Here is a 22,061-nt window from a genome sequence, read left to right as displayed (position 1 = left end):
AGTCCCCTCCAAAAGCCTCTGTCTCGGCTAGGTCTGTCACAGCAAGTACGGCCTGGAGAGGGGCTTTATCGATTGGTTGAAGACCTTGTACAGAGGGGCTGAAAGCTTCATGCTTGTGAATGGTTGGATCGGACGGACTTTTGAGGTTGGCTTGGGTGTGCGTCAGGGGTGCCCTTTGAGTCCTCTGCTATACGCGTTCGCAATCGATACCTTCATCCGGAGGTTAGAGAGCGGATCATTGTGCGGAGTGCCTTATTTGCATTCCTGGTGAGCCTCCTCTGAGGGTCGTGGCCTATGCTGATGTTGAGTCTATTTATATCTCTGGGATAGAGAAGGCGAAGAAGGTGGTCTCGGTGATGAAGCAGTATGCTGAGACATCTGGCTCAAAGATCAATCAGGATAAAAGTGACGTTTTTCTGGATGGGAGAGGAAGGCGACAGCTTTGAGCTTCCGGACGTCTTCCCAGAGCCCTCACATGAAATTAAAGTTTTGGGCATCAAATTTTGTTTCGGTGATTATGGCCTCACAAATTGGGAAAGCAGTCTACAAGATGCTGATGCCAAGGTTGCCAGCTGGAAGGATTAGAAACTCTCTTACAGGGAAAGGATTGACCTGATTAAAACGTAGCTGATCCCGGTATTTCTGTATGTCAGCTTTGTCTGTGTTTTCCCAGTGTCTCTCTATGCGAGAATCTACAGCTGTTTTTTCCAACTGTTATGGGGGAACAAACTGAATCTCGTTAAGAAGTCTGTAGCCTACCTTCCCAGGTGGATGGGTGACCTAAGTATGGTCAACCCAGTGTTTTTTTTTTTCCTCTGATGTTTCCGAAACTTAATTTTGCTAACATGCTGACAGAGGAACCGCCAGGGTGGGTTGGTATTTTTAAGTCCTGGTTTACGCCTCTTCTGCAAAGCTGGGAGATTGGTGGGCCAATGAAAAGCCTGAGGGTCCGACATGGTGCTGCCCTGTGCCTGAAAATCCTTCGGCAGTGGTGAGTGATGGTGGAGGAAATTAAGTCTCCTGCTAGGAGGGACCTGGAGAGGAGGGTTGTTGAATCTGCCTTTAGCGAGCCACTGGCCTTGAGGGATGGCCCAGGCCCTGTTATGAGGGAGGGCCTGCGTTTGCTCAATCTAGGGAGAATCCCTTTAAAGTTTTGGGATTTGGTCTGGCGCTCATTCCATGGCAGACTCTATGTGACAGGCAACCTGAAGCATCGCTCTGCGGAGAACCATGGTTGTCCAAGAGTGGAGTGTAGTGGGGTGGAGGATACAATGGACCACTTCTTGCTTCAGTGCCCCTTCAATATAGAAGTCTATAAGCAGGTGGGTGGGGCTCTGGGTATCCCTTCCCTTTCCCACTTGAGTTATGCGGAGTGGTCATACGGGGCCTTTGAGACACATAGGGATTTTGACACTTTTTCTCGTTGGCTTAATTTTATGTTTTTTCACATGGAATGCACGGTGTCAGGTTTTCATTTGGAAAAAAGTCCTTCCTGTGGAGGTGGTGGTGCAGGACATTCTGGGTGAGGTTCGTAAGATTTGGGGTCTTGAGAAGGACAGGTGGCGGCTGAGGGCCTGGGCAAAGGCATGGAAGAATGTCAGGCCTCCATAGCTGCTGTCTATCAGTCTCTGGGTGTGCAGATTTCTTTCTGTCCTTTCACGTCCCACTAGATTTTTATATAAGATTGGATTTGGGGAAAAAGGGCCGCATGCATGGGTTACACGTGTTATGGTTTCCTAGCCTGAGGGTGGGGGGAGGGGCTTTGTTCAGGTTGGTATATTTCGTTTTCTTTGTTTTTGCTATGCTGATGTAAGCTATTTTTGTTTATATATTTTTATTTATTTTGTATATATGTAAATATGTTTTTCTTATGTCTGTAAGATTTTTAATAAACACATTTGCACTCTAATGTCTATTACTGTTAAATGTTGCTATAGCTCTGACATGTGCAGTCAGGTTGACTCTGAAGTTGGAATTTTTCAGACTCTTTTCGGGAAGACGTGTTCTCAGCTCCTCCCCCTCCTCCTCCTCCGATGACTGAATACCCCAACTCAGAGAAATGTAAGTGAATTATTAGAAGTTGTCATTCCTAATGATGGATAATGAATTGGTGACTCCTCCTCCTCCTGAGGGTTATGGGTGGAGTTTAATATAAAGTAGGGGATTTATACCGACCTACCTGCTCCTGCAATCCTCCTCCATGAGGGAAACGCATTGGAATAGGACTCCATTTGGATCTCATTCACCCTTAAAGTGAACCTGTAGAGGGATAATGTGAACTACCAATCCTCATTCAAGTCCTGGCCAGGACACCATCTGCATGGAGTTTGCAGGTTCTCCCTGTGCTGGTGGGGGTTTCCTCCAGTTTCCATCCTCCACTGACCTGCTGGGAGGTTAATTGGCCATAGAGAGTGTCTGATACAAGGACCTCAGATGGTAAGCTCCTAGGGTCAGGGACTGGTGTGAATGTGCAGAATGTAAAGTGCTGTGTACATCACTAAGAAGGGTTCTCTATTGGTACCATAGTGTGCCAGCAATCGTGTAAAGACAGGAGATTACAGTGACTGTATATGTGAATATAAAATTAATGGCATCCCAGTCTCAGTCCGGAGGGTTCAATATTGAGTTGGCCCTTTGCAGCTATAACAGCTTCACCTCTTCTGGGAAGGCCGTCCACAAGGTTTAGAAGGGTGTCTATGGGAATGTTTGACCATTCTTCCAGAAGAGCATTTGTACCCCATTACAATTTCATACAGGGGGGGCGGGATCTGGGGGCCCCCTTGTTAAAGGCTGCTTCCAGATTCTAATAAGCCCCCCGCCCGCAGACCCCCACAACCACCGGGCAAGGGTTGTGGGGATGAGGCCCTTCTCCCCATCAACATGGGGACAAGGTGCTTTTGGGGGGGCTGCTACCCCAAACCATCCTCCAAATGTTGAGGGCATGTGCCCTGGTATGATTCAGGAGGGGGGGCACTCTCTTGTCCCCCTTCTTTTCCTGTGGCCTGCCAGGTGGCGTGCTTGGACAAGGGCCTGGTATGGAATATGGGGGGACCCCCACGCATTTTTTTTTTAAATTTCGGTTTGGAGTTCCCCTGTGGGAGAATCCCATGCCGTTTTTTATCAATGAACTTTTATGTCTATTGCCGGAACCGACAATTCTTTATAGCCGCTAGCACTAGTACTTTTAAATTACTTTTTTTTTTCCATTAGAAATGTCATTTTACTCTCAGACTTTTCTAAACACGGGAAACATGCGCCCCTTCACAGGCATACTATAGACACCCCCCAGGTACGAAATTTAAAGGAATATTACACTTTTATTGTTTCACTTTAAGCATTATTAAAATCACTGCTCCTGAAAAAAACATCAGTTTTTAAAACTTTTTTTCATTGATATGTCCCCTGGGGCAGGACCCGGGTCCCCAAACACTTTTTATGACAATAACTTGCATATTAACCTTTAAAATTAACACTTTTGATTTCTCCCATAGAGTTTTAAAGGGTGTTCCGCAGCTTTCGAATTTGCTGCAAACACCCCAAATTGTTTGCTATTTGGTGAACACCCGATGTTCGAGTCGAACTTACGCTTGACTCAAACATCGAGACCATTCCTAGAGATGACTATGGTGGTGAAGTATGAGGTCCAGTCTATAGGGGTGTAGAAGGTGATGACTATGGAGGTGAAGTGTATGGTCCAGTCTATAGAGGTGCAGAGGGTGAGGACTATGGATGTGAAGTGTGAGGTCCAGTCTATAGAGGTGTAGAGGGTGAGGACTATGGATGTGAAGAGTGTGGTCCAGTCTATAGAGGTGTAGAGGGTGAGGACTATGGATGTGAAGTGTGTGGTCTAGTCTATAGGGTGTAGGGGATGATGACTATGGATGTGAAGTGTGTGGTCCAGTCTATAGGGGTGTAGAGGGTCAGGACTATGGATGTGAAATGTGCGGTCCAGTCTATAGAGGTGTAGAGGATGAGGACTATGGATGTGAAATGTGTGGTCCAGTCTATAGAGATGTAGAGGGTGATGACTATGGATGTAAAGTGTGAGGTCCAGTCTATAGAGGTGTAGATGGTGATGACTATGGATGTGAAGTGTGTGGTCCAGTCTATAGAGGTGCAGAGGGTGAGTACTATGGATGTGAAGTGTGAGGTCCAGTCTATAGAGGTGTAGAGGGTGATGACTATGGAGGTGAAGAATGAGGTCCAGACTATAGAGGTGTAGAAGGTGATGACTAAGGATGTGAAGTGTGTGGTCCAGTCTATAGGATGTAGAGGGTGAGGACTATGGATGTGAAGTGTGGGGTCCAGTCTATAGAGATGTAGAGGGTGAGGACTATGGGTGTGAAGTGTGTGGTCCAGTCTATAGGATGTAGAGGGTGAGGACTGTGGATGTGAAGTGTGGGGTCCAGTCTATAGAGGTGTAGAGGGTGAGGACTATGGATGTGAAGTGTGTGGTCTAATCTATAGGGGTGTAGGGGGTGAGGACTATGGAAGCGAAGTGTGTGGTCTAGTCTATAGGGTGTAGGGGGTGAGGACTATGGATGTGAAGTGTGAGGTCCAGTCTATAGGGGTGTAGGGGGTGCGGACTATGGATGCGAAGTGTGTGGTCTAGTCTATAGGGTGTAGGGGGTGAGGACTATGGATGTGAAGTGTGTGGTCCAGTCTATAGAGGTGTAGATGGTGAGGACTATGGATGTGAAGTGTGTGGTCCAGTCTATAGAGGTGTAGAGGGAGAGGACTATGGATGTGAAGTGTGTGGTCTAGTCTATAGGGTGTAGGGGGTGAGGACTATGGATGTTAAGTGTATGGTCCAGTCTATAGGGGTGTAGAGGGTGATGACTATGGATGTGAAGTGTGTGGTCATGTCTATAGAGGTGTAGAGGGTGATGACTATGGATGCGAAGTGTGTGGTCCAGTCTATAGGGTGTAGGGGATGGTGAAGTGTGTGGTCCAGTCTATAGGGGTGTAGAGGGTGAGGACTATGGATGTGAAGTGTGTGGCCCAGTCTATAGGGTGTAGGGGGTGATGACTATGGATGTGAAGTGTGTGGTCCAGTCTATAGGGTGTAGGGGATGGTGAAGTGTGTGGTCCAGTCTATAGGGTGTAGGGTGTGAGGACTTTGGATGTGAAGTGTATGGTCCAGTCTGTAGAGGTGTAGAGGGTGAGGACTATTGATGTGAAGTGTGGGGTCCAGTCTATAGAGCTGTAGAGGGTGAGGACTATGGATGTGAAGTGTGGGGTCCAGTCTATAGAAGTGTAGGGGGTGATGACTATGGATGTGAAGTGTGTGGTCCAGTCTATAGGATGTAGAGGGTGAGGACTATGGATGTGAAGTGTGTGGTCCAGTCTATAGGGGTGTAGAGGGTGAGGACTATGCATGTGAAGTGTGTGGTCCAGTCTATAGGGTGTAGGGGGTGATGGCTATGGAGGTGAAGTGTGTGGTGTGTGGTCCAGTCTATAGGGTGTAGGGGGTGATGACTATGGATGTGAAGTGTGAGGTCCAGTCTATAGAGGTGTAGAGGGTGAGGGCTATGGAGGTGAAGTGTGAGGTCCAGTCTATAGGATGTAGAGGGTGAGGACTATGGATGTGAAGTGTGTGGTCCAGTCTATAGAGGTGTAGAGGGTGAGGACTATGGATGTGAAGTGTGTGGTCTAATCTATAGGGGTGTAGGGGGTGAGGACTATGGAAGCGAAGTGTGTGGTCTAGTCTATAGGGTGTAGGGGGTGAGGACTATGGATGTGAAGTGTGAGGTCCAGTCTATAGGGGTGTAGGGGGTGCGGACTATGGATGCGAAGTGTGTGGTCTAGTCTATAGGGTGTAGGGGGTGAGGACTATGGATGTGAAGTGTGTGGTCCAGTCTATAGAGGTGTAGATGGTGAGGACTATGGATGTGAAGTGTGTGGTCCAGTCTATAGAGGTGTAGAGGGAGAGGACTATGGATGTGAAGTGTGTGGTCTAGTCTATAGGGTGTAGGGGGTGAGGACTATGGATGTTAAGTGTATGGTCCAGTCTATAGGGGTGTAGAGGGTGATGACTATGGATGTGAAGTGTGTGGTCATGTCTATAGAGGTGTAGAGGGTGATGACTATGGATGCGAAGTGTGTGGTCCAGTCTATAGGGTGTAGGGGATGGTGAAGTGTGTGGTCCAGTCTATAGGGGTGTAGAGGGTGAGGACTATGGATGTGAAGTGTGTGGCCCAGTCTATAGGGTGTAGGGGGTGATGACTATGGATGTGAAGTGTGTGGTCCAGTCTATAGGGTGTAGGGGATGGTGAAGTGTGTGGTCCAGTCTATAGGGTGTAGGGTGTGAGGACTTTGGATGTGAAGTGTATGGTCCAGTCTGTAGAGGTGTAGAGGGTGAGGACTATTGATGTGAAGTGTGGGGTCCAGTCTATAGAGCTGTAGAGGGTGAGGACTATGGATGTGAAGTGTGGGGTCCAGTCTATAGAAGTGTAGGGGGTGATGACTATGGATGTGAAGTGTGTGGTCCAGTCTATAGGATGTAGAGGGTGAGGACTATGGATGTGAAGTGTGTGGTCCAGTCTATAGGGGTGTAGAGGGTGAGGACTATGCATGTGAAGTGTGTGGTCCAGTCTATAGGGTGTAGGGGGTGATGGCTATGGAGGTGAAGTGTGTGGTGTGTGGTCCAGTCTATAGGGTGTAGGGGGTGATGGCTATGGAGGTGAAGTGTGTGGTGTGTGGTCCAGTCTGTAGAGGTGTAGAGGGTGAGGACTATGGATGTGAAGTGTGTGGTCCAGTCCATAGAGGTGTAGAGGGTGAGGACTATGGATGTGAAGTGTGAGGTCCAGTCTATAGAGGTGTAGAGGGTGATGACTATGGATGTGAAGTGTGTGGTCCAGTCCATAGAGGTGTAGAGGGTGAGGACTATGGATGTGAAGTGTGAGGTCCAGTCTATAGAGGTGTAGAGGGTGATGACTATGGATGTGAAGTGTGTGGTCCAGTCTATAGAGGTGTAGAGGGTGAGGACTATTGATGTGAAGTGTGTGGTCCAGTCTATAGGGGAGTAGAGGGTGAGGACTATGGATGTGAAGTGTATGGTCCAGTCTATAGAGGTGTAGAGGGTGAGGACTATGGATGTGAAGTGTGTGGTCCAGTCTATAGAAGTGTAGAGGGTGATGACTATGGATGTGAAGTGTGAGGTCCAGTCTATAGGGGTGTAGAGGGTGAGGACTATGGATGTGAAGTGTGAGGTCCAGTCTATAGAGGTGTAGAGGGTGAGGGCTATGGATGTGAAGTGTGAGGTCCAGTCTATAGAGGTGTAGAGGGTGAGGGCTATGGATGTGAAGTGTGAGGTCCAGTCTATAGAGGTGTAGAGGGTGAGGACTATGGATGTGAAGTGTATGGTCCAGTCTATAGGGTGTAGAGGGTGAGGACTATGGATTTGAAGTGTGAGGTCCAGTCTATAGGGGTGTAGAGGGTGAGGACTATGGATGTGAAGTGTGAGGTCCAGTCTATAGAGGTGTAGAGGGTGAGGGCTATGGAGGTGAAGTGTGAGGTCCAGTCTATAGATGTGTAGAGGGTGATGACTATGGATGTGAAGTGTGTGGTCCAGTCTATAGAGGTGTAGAGGGTGAGGACTATGGATGTGAAGTGTGTGGTCCAGTCTGTAGAGGTGTAGAGGGTGAGGACTATTGATGTGAAGTGTGTGGTCCAGTCTATAGAGGTGTAGGGGGTGAGGACTATGGATGTGAAGTGTGAGGTCCAGTCTATAGAGGTGTAGAGGGTGAGGACTATTGATGTGAAGTGTGTGGTCCAGTCTATAGGGTGTAGGGGGTGATGGCTATGGAGGTGAAGTGTGTGGTGTGTGGTCCAGTCTATAGGGTGTAGGGGGTGAGGACTATGGATGTGAAGTGTATGGTCCAGTCTATAGGGTGTAGAGGGTGAGGACTATGGATTTGAAGTGTGAGGTCCAGTCTATAGGGGTGTAGAGGGTGAGGACTATGGATGTGAAGTGTGAGGTCCAGTCTATAGAGGTGTAGAGGGTGAGGGCTATGGAGGTGAAGTGTGAGGTCCAGTCTATAGATGTGTAGAGGGTGATGACTATGGATGTGAAGTGTGTGGTCCAGTCTATAGAGGTGTAGGGGGTGAGGACTATGGATGTGAAGTGTGAGGTCCAGTCTATAGGATGTAGAGGGTGAGGACTATGGATGTGAAGTGTGTGGTCCAGTCTATAGAGGTGTAGAGGGTGAGGACTATGGATGTGAAGTGTGAGGTCCAGTCTATAGGGGTGTAGAGGGTGAGGACTATGGATATGAAGTGTGTGGTCCAGTCTATAGAGGTGTAGAGGGTGAGGACTATGGATGTGAAGTGTGTGGTCCAGTCTATAGAGGTGTAGAGGATGATGGCCATGGATGTGAAGTGTGAGGTCCAGTCTGTAGAGGTGTAGAGGGTGAGGACTATGGAGGTGAAGTGTGTGGTCCAGTCTATAGAGGTGTAGAGGGTGAGGACTATGGATGTGAAGTGTGAGGTCCAGTCTATAGAGGTGTAGAGGGTGAGGACTATGGATGTGAAGTGTGTGGTCCAGTCTATAGAGGTGTAGAGGGTGAGGACTATGGATGTGAAGTGTGAGGTCCAGTCTATAGAGGTGTAGAGGGTGAGGACTATGGATGTGAAGTGTATGGTCCAGTCTATAGGGTGTAGAGGGTGAGGACTATGGATATGAAGTGTGTGGTCCAGTCTATAGAGGTGTAGAGGGTGAGGACTATGGATGTGAAGTGTGTGGTCCAGTCTATAGAGGTGTAGAGGGTGAGGACTATGGATGTGAAGTGTATGGTCCAGTCTATAGGGTGTAGAGGGTGAGGACTATGGATATGAAGTGTGTGGTCCAGTCTATAGAGGTGTAGAGGGTGAGGACTATGGATGTGAAGTGTGTGGTCCAGTCTATAGAGGTGTAGAGGATGATGGCCATGGATGTGAAGTGTGAGGTCCAGTCTGTAGAGGTGTAGAGGGTGAGGACTATGGAGGTGAAGTGTGTGGTCCAGTCTATAGGGTGTAGAGGGTGAAGGCTATGGAGGTGAAGTGTATGGTCCAGTCTATAGGGTGTAGGGGTGATAAGTATATGAAGTGTGGGGCACGATCTGTAGACTTGGGTGTTTCTGATGGATAATTCACTCCTTGCTTGTCTTGTATCATCAGCTGGATCTCGGGGCTCTTCTAGTACCTCCTCCGGGGAGCACAACTGGTATGAGAATTACAGATACCCGGGTGAAGGTAAGTGGTCTCATGTCACATTATAACCTAACAGACGAGTTCTGTGACTTGTCATATCAATTCCTCCACAATGTGCCACATCTTCCAAAACCTGGTATAAGTCTTTTCTGAACAATTCCACAATGGAGGAAGCCGGTACTGACACCTATAGGATGACAATTCCCCATCAAATTCTGAACCTGCTGAATGTCGTTCTGTGTCTGGGTTCTGGATTAGGAATGGGGATCAGATGTCCTGGTTCTAATCCCTGAAGGCAAAGTACTTAAGGCAGGCGATCACCAAATGAGCCAAGACATTGGAATTTTCATGGAGGTCAGCAGTGGTATCCTATGCCTTTCTCAGTGAAGGTTTCCGTTACTCCCAGCCCTAATTATTCCCATCCCAAAAATATATATTTTCCATATTTGCATTCCCAAATATTTCCTCATCCATGTATTCCTAATCCTGGCCCAGCCCTATATTCCCAAATCCTCCCCCATCCATGTATTCCTAATCCTGGCCCAGCCCTGTACTCCCAAATCTTTCCCCATCTATGTATTCCTAATCCTGGCCCAGTCCTGTATTCCCAAATCCTTCCCCATCCATGTATTCCTAATCCTGGCCCATTACTGTATTCCCAAATCTTTCCCCATCCATGTATTCCTAATCCTGGCCCAGTCCTGTATTCCCAAATCGTTCCCCATCTATGTATTCCTAATCCTGGCCCAGTCCTGTATTCCAAAATCCTTCCCCATCCATGTATTCCTAATCCTGGCCCATTACTGTATTCCCAAATCTTTCCCCATCCATGTATTCCTAATCCTGGCCCAGTCCTGTATTCCAAAATCCTTCCCCATCCATGTATTCCTAATCCTGGCCCAGTTCTGTATTCCCAAGTCTTTCCCCATCCAATTTATTCCTAATCCTGGCCTATTACTGTATTCCCAAATCCTTCCCCATCCATGTATTCCTAATCTTGGCCCATTTCTGTATTCCCAAATCTTTCCCCATCCATGTGTTCCTAATCCTGGCCCAATTCTGTATTCCCAAATCTTTCTCCATCCAGGTATTCCTAATCCTGGCCCAATTCTGTATTCCCAAATCTTTCCCCATCCAGGTATTCCTAATCCTGGCCTATTACTGTATTCCCAAATCCTTCCCCATCCATGTATTCCTAATCCTGGCCTATTACTGTATTCCCAAATCCTTTCCCATCCATCTATTCCTAATCCTGGCCCATTGCTGTATTCCCAAATCCTTCCCCATCAATGTATTCCTAATCCTGGCCTAGTCCTGTATTCCCAAATACTTCCCCACCCATGTATTCCTGACCCATTGCTGTATTCCCAAATCCTTCCCCATCCATGTATTCCTGATCCTGGCCCAGTTCTGTATTCCCAAATCCTTCCCCATCCATGTATTCCTAATCCTGGCCCATTGCTGTATTCCCAAATCCTCACCCATTCATGTATTCCTAATCCTGGCCAATTGCTGTATTCCCAAATCCTTCCCCATCCATGTATTCCTAATCCTGGCCCATTGCTGTATTCCCAAATCCTCACCCATTCATGTATTCCTAATCCTGGCCAATTGCTGTATTCCCAAATCCTTCCCCATCCATGTATTCCTAATCCTGGCCCAGTCCTGTATTCCCAAATCCTCCCCCATTCATGTATTCCTAATCCTGGCCCATTACTGTATTCCCAAATCCTCCCCATTCATGTATTCCTAATCCTGGCCCATTGCTGTATTCCCAAATCCTCCCCCATTCATGTATTCCTAATCCTGGCCCATTGCTGTATTCCCAAATCCTCCCCCATTCATGTATTCCTAATCCTGGCCTATTACTGTATTCCCAAATCCTCCCCCATCCATCTATTCCTAATCCTGGCCCATTGCTGTATTCCCAAATCCTTCCCCATCCATGTATTCCTAATCCTGGCCCATTACTGTATTCCCAAATCCTTCCCCATCCATGTATTCCTAATCCGGCCCATTGCTGTATTCACAAATCCTTCCCCATCCATGTATTCCTAATGCTGGCCAATTGCTGTATTCCCAAATCCTTCCCCATCCATGTATTCCTAATCCTGGCCCAGTCCTATATTCCCAAATCCTCCCCCATTCATGTATTCCTAATCCTGGCCCAGTCCTGTATTCCCAAATCCTTCCCCATCCATGTATTCCTAATCCTGGCCCATTACTGTATTCCCAAATCCTTCCCCATCCATGTATTCCTAATCCTGGCCCATTGCTGTATTCCCAAATCCTCCCCCATTCATGTATTCCTAATCCTGGCCCATTGCTGTATTCCCAAATCCTCCCCATCCATGTATTCCTAATCCTGACCCAGTTCTGTATTCCCAAATCCTTCCCCATCCATGTATTCCTAATCCTGGCCCAGTCCTGTTTTCCAAAATCCTTCCCCATCCATCTATTCCTAATCCTGGCCCATTGCTGTATTCCCAAATCCTCCCCCATCAATGTATTCCTAATGCTGGCCCAGACCTGTATTCCCAAATCCTTCCCCATCCATGTATTCCTAATCCCGGCCCATTGCTGTATTCCCAAATCCTTCCTATCCATGTATTCCTAATCCTGGCCCATTGCTGCATTCCCAAATCCTCCCCTATCCAAGTATTCCTAATCCTGGCCCATTACTGTATTCCCAAAACCTTCCCCATCCATGTATTCCTAATCCTGGCCCATTACTGTATTCCCAAATCCTTCCCCATCCATGTATTCCTAATCCTGGCCCATTGCTGTATTCCAAAATCCTCCCCCATCAATGTATTCCTAATGCTGGCCCAGACCTGTATTCCCAAATCCTTCCCCATCCACGTATTCCTAATCCCGGCCCATTACTGTATTCCCAAATCCTTCCCCATCCATGTATTCCTAATCCTGGCCCAGTCCTGTATTCCCAAATCCTTCCCCTTCCATGTATTCCTAATCCTGGCCCAGTCCTGTATTCCCAAATCCTTCCCGTTCCATGTATTCCTAATCCTGGCCCATTGCTGCATTCCCAAATCCTCCCCTATCCAAGTATTCCTAATCCTGGCCCATTACTGTATTCCCAAATCCTTCCCCATCTACGTATTCCTAATCCCGGCCCATTGCTGTATTCCCAAATCCTTCCCCATCCATGTATTCCTAATCCTGGCCCATTACTGTATTCCCAAATCCTTCCCCATCCATGTATTCCTAATCCTGGCCCATTGCTGTATTCCCAAATCCTCCCCCATTCATGTATTCCTAATCCTGGCCCATTACTGTATTCCCAAATCCTTCCCCATGCATGTATTCCTAATCCTGGCCCATGACTGTATTCCCAAATCCTTCCCCATCCATGTATTCCTAATCCTGGCCCATTGCTGTATTCCCAAATCCTCCCCCATTCATGTATTCCTAATCCTGGCCCATTGCTGTATTCCCAAATCCTTCCCCATGCATGTATTCATAATCCTGGCCCATTGCTGTATTCCCAAATCCTCCCCCATCCATGTATTCCTAATCCTGGCCCAGTCCTCTATTCCCAAATCCTCCCCCATCCATGTATTCCTGATCCTGGCCCAGTCCTGTATTCCCAAATCCTCCCCCATCCATGTATTCCTAATCCTGGCCCAGTCCTGTATTCCCAAATCCTTCCCCATCCATGTATTCCTAATGCTGGCCCATTGCTGCATTCCCAAATCCTCCCCCATCCATGTATTCCTAATCCTGGCCCAGTCCTGTATTCCCAAATCTTTCCCCATCCATGTATTCCTAATCCTGGCCCATTACTGTATTCCCAAATCCTTCCCCATCCATGTATTCCTAATCCTGGCCCATTACTGTATTCCCAAATCTTTCCCCATCCATGAATTCATAATCCTGGCCCAGTCCTGTATTCCCAAATCCTCCCCTATCCATGTATTCCTTATCCTGGTCCAGTCCTGTATTCCCAAATCATCCCCCATCCATGTGTTCCTGACCCATTGCTGTATTCCCAAATCCTCCCCCATCCATGTATTCCTAATCCTGGCCCATTTCTGTATTCCCAAACCCTCCCCCATCCATGTATTCCTAATCCTGGCCCATTTCTGTATTCCCAAACCCTCCCCCATCCATGTATTCCTAATCCTGGCCCATTGCTGTATTCCCAAATCCTTCCCCATCCATGTATTCCTAATCCTGGCCTATTACTGTATTCCCAAATCCTTCCCCATCCATGTATTCCTAATCCTGGCCCAGTCCTGTATTCCCAAATCCTCCCCATCTATGTATTCCTAATCCTGACCCAGTTCTGTATTCCCAAATCCTTCCCCATCCATGTATTCCTAATCCTGGCCCAGTCCTGTTTTCCAAAATCCTTCCCCATAAATCTATTCCTAATCCTGGCCCATTGCTGTATTCCCAAATCCTCCCCCATCAATGTATTCCTAATGCTGGCCCAGACCTGTATTCCCAAATCCTTCCCCATCCATGTATTCCTAATCCCGGCCCATTGCTGTATTCCCAAATCCTTCCTATCCATGTATTCCTAATCCTGGCCCATTGCTGCATTCCCAAATCCTCCCCTATCCAAGTATTCCTAATCCTGGCCCATTACTGTATTCCCAAAACCTTCCCCATCCATGTATTCCTAATCCTGGCCCATTACTGTATTCCCAAATCCTTCCCCATCCATGTATTCCTAATCCTGGCCCATTGCTGTATTCCCAAATCCTCCCCCATCAATGTATTCCTAATGCTGGCCCAGACCTGTATTCCCAAATCCTTCCCCATCCACGTATTCCTAATCCCGGCCCATTACTGTATTCCCAAATCCTTCCCCATCCATGTATTCCTAATCCTGGCCCAGTCCTGTATTCCCAAATCCTTCCGCATCCATGTATTCCTAATGCTGGCCCATTGCTGTATTCCCAAATCCTCCCCCATCCATGTATTCCTAATCCTGGCTCATTGCTGTATTCCCAAATCCTCCCCCATTCATGTATTCCTAATCCTGGCCCAGTCCTGTATTCCCAAATCCTTCCCCATCCATGTATTCCTAATCCTGGCCCAGTCCTGCATTCCCAAATCCTCCCCCATCCATGTATTCCTAATCCTGGCCCATTACTGTATTCCCAAATCCTCCCCCATTCATGTATTCCTAATCCTGGCCAATTGCTGTATTCCCAAATCCTTCCCCATCCATGTATTCCTAATCCTGGCCCATTTCTGTATTCCCAAATCCTTCACCATCCATGTATTCATAATCCTGGCCCATTACTGTATTCCCAAATCCTTCCCCATCCATGTATTCCTAATCTTGGCCCATTGCTGTATTCCCAAATCCTCCCCCATTCATGTATTCCTAATCCTGGCCAATTGCTGTATTCCCAAATCCTTCCCCATCCATGTATTCCTAATCCTGGCCCAGTCCTATATTCCCAAATCCTCCCCCATCAATGTATTCCTAATCCTGGCCCAGTCCTGTATTCCCAAATCCTTCCCCATCCATGTATTCCTAATCCTGGCCCATTACTATATTCCCAAATCCTTCCCCATCCATGTATTCCTAATCCTGGCCCATTGCTGTATTCCCAAATCCTCCCCCATTCATGTATTCCTAATCCTGGCCCATTGCTGTATTCCCAAATCCTCCCCCATCCATGTATTCCTAATCCTGGCCCAGTCCTCTATTCCCAAATCCTCCCCATCCATGTATTCCTAATCCTGGCCCAGTCCTGTATTCCCAAATCCTTCCCCATCCATGTATTCCTGATCCTGGCCCAGTCCTGTATTCCCAAATCCTCCCCCATCCATGTATTCCTAATCCTGGCCCAGTCCTGTATTCCCAAATAATTCCCCATCCATGTATTCCTAATCCTGGCCCAGTCCTGTATTCCCAAATCCTTCCCCATCCATGTATTCCTGATCCTGGCCCAGTCCTGTATTCCCAAATCCTCCCCCATCCATGTATTCCTAATCCTGGCCCAGTCCTGTATTCCCAAATAATTCCCCATCCATGTATTCCTAATGCTGGCCCATTGCTGCATTCCCAAATCCTCCCCCATCCATGTATTCCTAATCCTGGCCCAGTCCTGTATTCCCAAATCTTTCCCCATCCATGTATTCCTAATCCTGACCCATTGCTGTATTCCCAAATCCTCCCCCATCCATGTATTCCTAATCCTGGCCCAGTCCTGTATTCCCAAATCCTTCCCCATCCATGTATTCCTAATCCTGGCCCATTGCTGTATTCCCAAATCCTTCCCCATCCATGTATTCCTAATCCTGGCCCATTGCTGTATTCCCAAATCCTTCCCCATCCATGTATTTCTAATCCTGGCCCATTGCTGTATTCCCAAATCCTCACCCATCCATGTATTCCTAATCCTGGCCAATTGCTGTATTCCCAAATCCTCCCCCATTCATGCATTCCTAATCCTGGCCAATTGCTGTATTCCCAAATCCTTCCCCATCCATCTATTCCTAATCCTGGCCAATTGCTGTATTCCCAAATCCTCCCCCATCCATGTATTCCTAATCCTGGCCCAGTCCTGTATTCCCAAATCTTTACCCATCCATGTATTCCTAATCCTGGCCCATTACTGTATTCCCAAATCTTTCCCCATCCATGAATTCATAATTCTGGCCCATTGCTGTATTCCCAAATCCTCCCCTATCCATGTATTCTTTATCCTGGTCCAGTCCTGTATTCCCAAATCCTCCCCCATCTATGTGTTCCTGACCCATTGCTGTATTCCCAAATCCTCCCCCATCCATGTATTCCTAATCCTGGCCCATTTCTGTATTCCCAAACCCTCCCCCATCCATGTATTCCTAATCCTGGCCCATTGCTGTATTCCCAAATCCTTCCCCATCCATGTATTCCTAATCCTGGCCTATTACTGTATTCCCAAATCCTTCCCCATCCATGTATTCCTAATCCTGGCCCAGTCCTGTATTCCCAAATCCTCCCCATCTATGTATTCCTAATCCTGACCCATTGCTGTATTCCCAAATCCTCCCCCATTCATGTATTCCTAATCCTGGCCCATTGCTGTATTCCCAAATCCTTCCCCATCCATGTATTCCTAATCCTGGCCCAGTCCTCTATTCCCAAATCCTCCCCCATCCATGTATTCCTAATCCTGGCCCAGTCCTGTATTCCCAAATCCTTCCCCATCCATGTATTCCTAATCCTGGCCCAGTCCTGTATTCCCAAATCCTTCCCCATCCATGTATTCCTAATCCTGGCCTATTACTGTATTCCCAAATCCTTCCCCATCCATGTATTCCTAATCCTGGCCCATTGCTGTATTCCCAAATACTTCCCCATCCATGTATTCCTAATCCTGGCCTAGTCCTGTATTCCCTAATACTTCCCCATCCATGTATTCCTGACCCATTGCTGTATTCCCAAATCCTTCCTCATCCATGTATTCCTAATCCTGGCCCATTGCTGTATTCCCAAATCCTTCCCCATCCATGTATTCCTAATCCTGGCCTATTACTGTATTCCCAAATCCTTCCCCATCCATGTATTCCTAATCCTGGCCCATTGCTGTATTCCCAAATCCTTCCCCATCCATGTATTCCTAATCCTGGCCTAGTCCTGTATTCCCAAATACTTCCCCATCCATGTATTCCTGACCCATTGCTGTATTCCCAAATCCTTCCCCATCCATGTATTCCTAATCCTGGCCTAGTCCTGTATTCCCAAATACTTCCCCATCCATGTATTCCTGACCCATTGCTGTATTCCCAAATCCTTCCTCATCCATGTATTCCTAATCCTGGCCCATTGCTGTATTCCCAAATCCTTTCCCATCCATGTATTCCTAATCCTGGCCCATTGCTGTATTCCCAAATTCTTCCCCATCCATGTATTCCTAATCCTAGCCCATTGCTGTATTCCCAAATCCTCACCCATTCATGTATTCCTAATCCTGGCCCATTGCTGTATTCCCAAATCCTTCCCCATCCATGTATTCCTAATCCTGGCCCAGTTCTGTATTCCCAAATCCTCCCCCATTCATGTATTCCTAATCCTGGCCCAGTCCTGTATTCCCAAATCCTTCCCCATCCATGTATTCCTAATCCTGGCCCAGTCCTGTATTCCCAAATCCTTCCCCATCCATGTATTCCTAATCCTGGCCTATTACTGTATTCCCAAATCCTTCCCCATCCATGTATTCCTAATCCTGGCCCATTGCTGTATTCCCAAATCCTTCCCCATCCATGTATTCCTAATCCTGGCCTAGTCCTGTATTCCCAAATACTTCCCCATCCATGTATTCCTGACCCATTGCTGTATTCCCAAATCCTTCCTCATCCATGTATTCCTAATCCTGGCCCATTGCTGTATTCCCAAATCCTTCCCCATCCATGTATTCCTAATCCTGGCCTATTACTGTATTCCCAAATCCTTCCCCATCCATGTATTCCTAATCCTGGCCCATTGCTGTATTCCCAAATCCTTCCCCATCCATGTATTCCTAATCCTGGCCTAGTCCTGTTTTCCCAAATACTTCCCCATCCATGTATTCCTGACCCATTGCTGTATTCCCAAATCCTTCCTCATCCATGTATTCCTAATCCTGGCCCATTGCTGTATTCCCAAATCCTTCCCCATCCATGTATTCCTAATCCTGGCCTATTACTGTATTCCCAAATCCTTCCCCATCCATGTATTCCTAATCCTGGCCCATTGCTGTATTCTCAAATCCTTCCCCATCCATGTATTCCTAATCCTGGCCTAGTCCTGTATTCCCAAATACTTCCCCATCCATGTATTCCTGACCCATTGCTGTATTCACAAATCCTTCCCCATCCATGTATTCCTAATCCTGGCCTAGTCCTGTATTCCCAAATACTTCCCCATCCATGTATTCCTGACCCATTGCTGTATTCCCAAATCCTTCCTCATCCATGTATTCCTAATCCCGGCCCATTGCTGTATTCCCAAATCCTTCCTATCCATGTATTCCTAATCCTGGCCCATTGCTGCATTCCCAAATCCTCCCCTATCCAAGTATTCCTAATCCTGGCCCATTACTGTATTCCCAAAACCTTCCCCATCCATGTATTCCTAATCCTGGCCCATTACTGTATTCCCAAATCCTTCCCCATCCATGTATTCCTAATCCTGGCCCATTGCTGTATTCCCAAATCCTCCCCCATCAATGTATTCCTAATGCTGGCCCAGACCTGTATTCCCAAATCCTTCCCCATCCACGTATTCCTAATCCCGGCCCATTACTGTATTCCCAAATCCTTCCCCATCCATGTATTCCTAATCCTGGCCCAGTCCTGTATTCCCAAATCCTTCCGCATCCATGTATTCCTAATGCTGGCCCATTGCTGTATTCCCAAATCCTCCCCCATCCATGTATTCCTAATCCTGGCTCATTGCTGTATTCCCAAATCCTCCCCCATTCATGTATTCCTAATCCTGGCCCAGTCCTGTATTCCCAAATCCTTCCCCATCCATGTATTCCTAATCCTGGCCCAGTCCTGCATTCCCAAATCCTCCCCCATCCATGTATTCCTAATCCTGGCCCATTACTGTATTCCCAAATCCTCCCCCATTCATGTATTCCTAATCCTGGCCAATTGCTGTATTCCCAAATCCTTCCCCATCCATGTATTCCTAATCCTGGCCCATTTCTGTATTCCCAAATCCTTCACCATCCATGTATTCATAATCCTGGCCCATTACTGTATTCCCAAATCCTTCCCCATCCATGTATTCCTAATCTTGGCCCATTGCTGTATTCCCAAATCCTCCCCCATTCATGTATTCCTAATCCTGGCCATTTGCTGTATTCCCAAATCCTTCCCCATCCATGTATTCCTAATCCTGGCCCAGTCCTATATTCCCAAATCCTCCCCCATCAATGTATTCCTAATCCTGGACCAGTCCTGTATTCCCAAATCCTTCCCCATCCATGTATTCCTAATCCTGGCCCATTACTATATTCCCAAATCCTTCCCCATCCATGTATTCCTAATCCTGGCCCATTGCTGTATTCCCAAATCCTCCCCCATTCATGTATTCCTAATCCTGGCCCATTGCTGTATTCCCAAATCCTCCCCCATCCATGTATTCCTAATCCTGGCCCAGTCCTCTATTCCCAAATCCTCCCCATCCATGTATTCCTAATCCTGGCCCAGTCCTGTATTCCCAAATCCTTCCCCATCCATGTATTCCTGATCCTGGCCCAGTCCTGTATTCCCAAATCCTCCCCCATCCATGTATTCCTAATCCTGGCCCAGTCCTGTATTCCCAAATAATTCCCCATCCATGTATTCCTAATCCTGGCCCAGTCCTGTATTCCCAAATCCTTCCCCATCCATGTATTCCTGATCCTGGCCCAGTCCTGTATTCCCAAATCCTCCCCCATCCATGTATTCCTAATCCTGGCCCAGTCCTGTATTCCCAAATAATTCCCCATCCATGTATTCCTAATGCTGGCCCATTGCTGCATTCCCAAATCCTCCCCCATCCATGTATTCCTAATCCTGGCCCAGTCCTGTATTCCCAAATCTTTCCCCATCCATGTATTCCTAATCCTGGCCCATTGCTGTATTCCCAAATCCTCCCCCATCCATGTATTCCTAATCCTGGCCCAGTCCTCTATTCCCAAATCCTCCCCATCCATGTATTCCTAATCCTTCCCCATCCATGTATTCCTAATGCTGGCCCATTGCTGCATTCCCAAATCCTCCCCCATCCATGTATTCCTAATCCTGGCCCAGTCCTGTATTCCCAAATCCTTCCCCATCCATGTATTCCTAATCCTGGCCCATTGCTGTATTCCCAAATCCTTCCCCATCCATGTATTTCTAATCCTGGCCCATTGCTGTATTCCCAAATCCTCACCCATCCATGTATTCCTAATCCTGGCCAATTGCTGTATTCCCAAATCCTCCCCCATTCATGCATTCCTAATCCTGGCCAATTGCTGTATTCCCAAATCCTTCCCCATCCATCTATTCCTAATCCTGGCCAATTGCTGTATTCCCAAATCCTCCCCCATCCATGTATTCCTAATCCTGGCTCAGTCCTGTATTCCCAAATCTTTACCCATCCATGTATTCCTAATCCTGGCCCATTACTGTATTCCCAAATCTTTCCCCATCCATGAATTCATAATTCTGGCAAAGTCCTGTATTCCCAAATCCTCCCCTATCCATGTATTCTTTATCCTGGTCCAGTCCTGTATTCCCAAATCCTCCCCCATCCATGTGTTCCTGACCCATTGCTGTATTCCCAAATCCTCCCCCATCCATGTATTCCTAATCCTGGCCCATTTCTGTATTCCCAAACCCTCCCCCATCCATGTATTCCTAATCCTGGCCCATTGCTGTATTCCCAAATCCTTCCCCATCCATGTATTCCTAATCCTGGCCTATTACTGTATTCCCAAATCCTTCCCCATCCATGTATTCCTAATCCTGGCCCAGTCCTGTATTCCCAAATCCTCCCCATCTATGTATTCCTAATCCTGACCCATTGCTGTATTCCCAAATCCTCCCCCATTCATGTATTCCTAATCCTGGCCCATTGCTGTATTCCCAAATCCTTCCCCATCCATGTATTCCTAATCCTGGCCCAGTCCTCTATTCCCAAATCCTCCCCCATCCATGTATTCCTAATCCTGGCCCAGTCCTGTATTCCCAAATCCTTCCCCATCCATGTATTCCTAATCCTGGCCCAGTCCTGTATTCCCAAATCCTTCCCCATCCATGTATTCCTAATCCTGGCCTATTACTGTATTCCCAAATCCTTCCCCATCCATGTATTCCTAATCCTGGCCCATTGCTGTATTCCCAAATCCTTCCCCATCCATGTATTCCTAATCCTGGCCTAGTCCTGTATTCCCAAATACTTCCCCATCCATGTATTCCTGACCCATTGCTGTATTCCCAAATCCTTCCTCATCCATGTATTCCTAATCCTGGCCCATTGCTGTATTCCCAAATCCTTCCCCATCCATGTATTCCTAATCCTGGCCTATTACTGTATTCCCAAATCCTTCCCCATCCATGTATTCCTAATCCTGGCCCATTGCTGTATTCCCAAATCCTTCCCCATCCATGTATTCCTAATCCTTGCCTAGTCCTGTATTCCCAAATACTTCCCCATCCATGTATTCCTGACCCATTGCTGTATTCCCAAATCCTTCCCCATCCATGTATTCCTAATCCTGGCCTAGTCCTGTATTCCAAAATACTTCCCCATCCATGTATTCCTGACCCATTGCTGTATTCCCAAATCCTTCCTCATCCATGTATTCCTAATCCTGGCCCATTGCTGTATACCCAAATCCTTCCCCATCCATGTATTCCTAATCCTGGCCCATTGCTGTATTCCCAAATCCTTCCCCATCCATGTATTCCTAATCCTAGCCCATTGCTGTATTCCCAAATCCTCACCCATTCATGTATTCCTAATCCTGGCCCATTGCTGTATTCCCAAATCCTTCCCCATCCATGTATTCCTAATCCTGGCCCAGTTCTGTATTCCCAAATCCTCCCCCATTCATGTATTCCTAATCCTGGCCCAGTCCTGTATTCCCAAATCCTTCCCCATCCATGTATTCCTAATCCTGGCCCAGTCATGTATTCCCAAATCCTTCCCCATCCATGTATTCCTAATCCTGGCCTATTACTGTATTCCCAAATCCTTCCCCATCCATGTATTCCTAATCCTGGCCCATTGCTGTATTCCCAAATTCTTCCCCATCCATGTATTCCTAATCCTGGCCTAGTCCTGTATTCCCAAATACTTCCCCATCCATGTATTCCTGACCCATTGCTGTATTCCCAAATCCTTCCTCATCCATGTATTCCTAATCCTGGCCCATTGCTGTATT

The 22,061-nt window shown here is 47.3% G+C and overlaps 1 protein-coding gene across 1 annotated transcript in view; it reads left to right on the top strand.

Annotated features, from left to right (window-relative positions):
* LOC143995704 (T-cell differentiation antigen CD6-like) overlaps nt 1–22,061 on the top strand; it is a 133,193-nt gene that overhangs the window by 92,259 nt on the left and 18,873 nt on the right. Inside the window, exons 10-11 of the mRNA XM_077490452.1 lie at nt 1,984–2,061; nt 9,157–9,231. Of these exons, the coding sequence (XP_077346578.1) occupies nt 1,984–2,061; nt 9,157–9,231 (153 nt within the window). The remainder of the gene's footprint in view (nt 1–1,983; nt 2,062–9,156; nt 9,232–22,061) is intronic.

Source organism: Lithobates pipiens, unplaced genomic scaffold (assembly GCF_037356315.1).
Source record: "Lithobates pipiens isolate NorthernLeopardFrog02 unplaced genomic scaffold, aLitPip1_a1.2 Scaffold_185, whole genome shotgun sequence".
NCBI classification, from domain to species: domain Eukaryota; kingdom Metazoa; phylum Chordata; class Amphibia; order Anura; family Ranidae; genus Lithobates; species Lithobates pipiens.
This window is presented reverse-complemented; position numbering and strand designations above follow the sequence as displayed.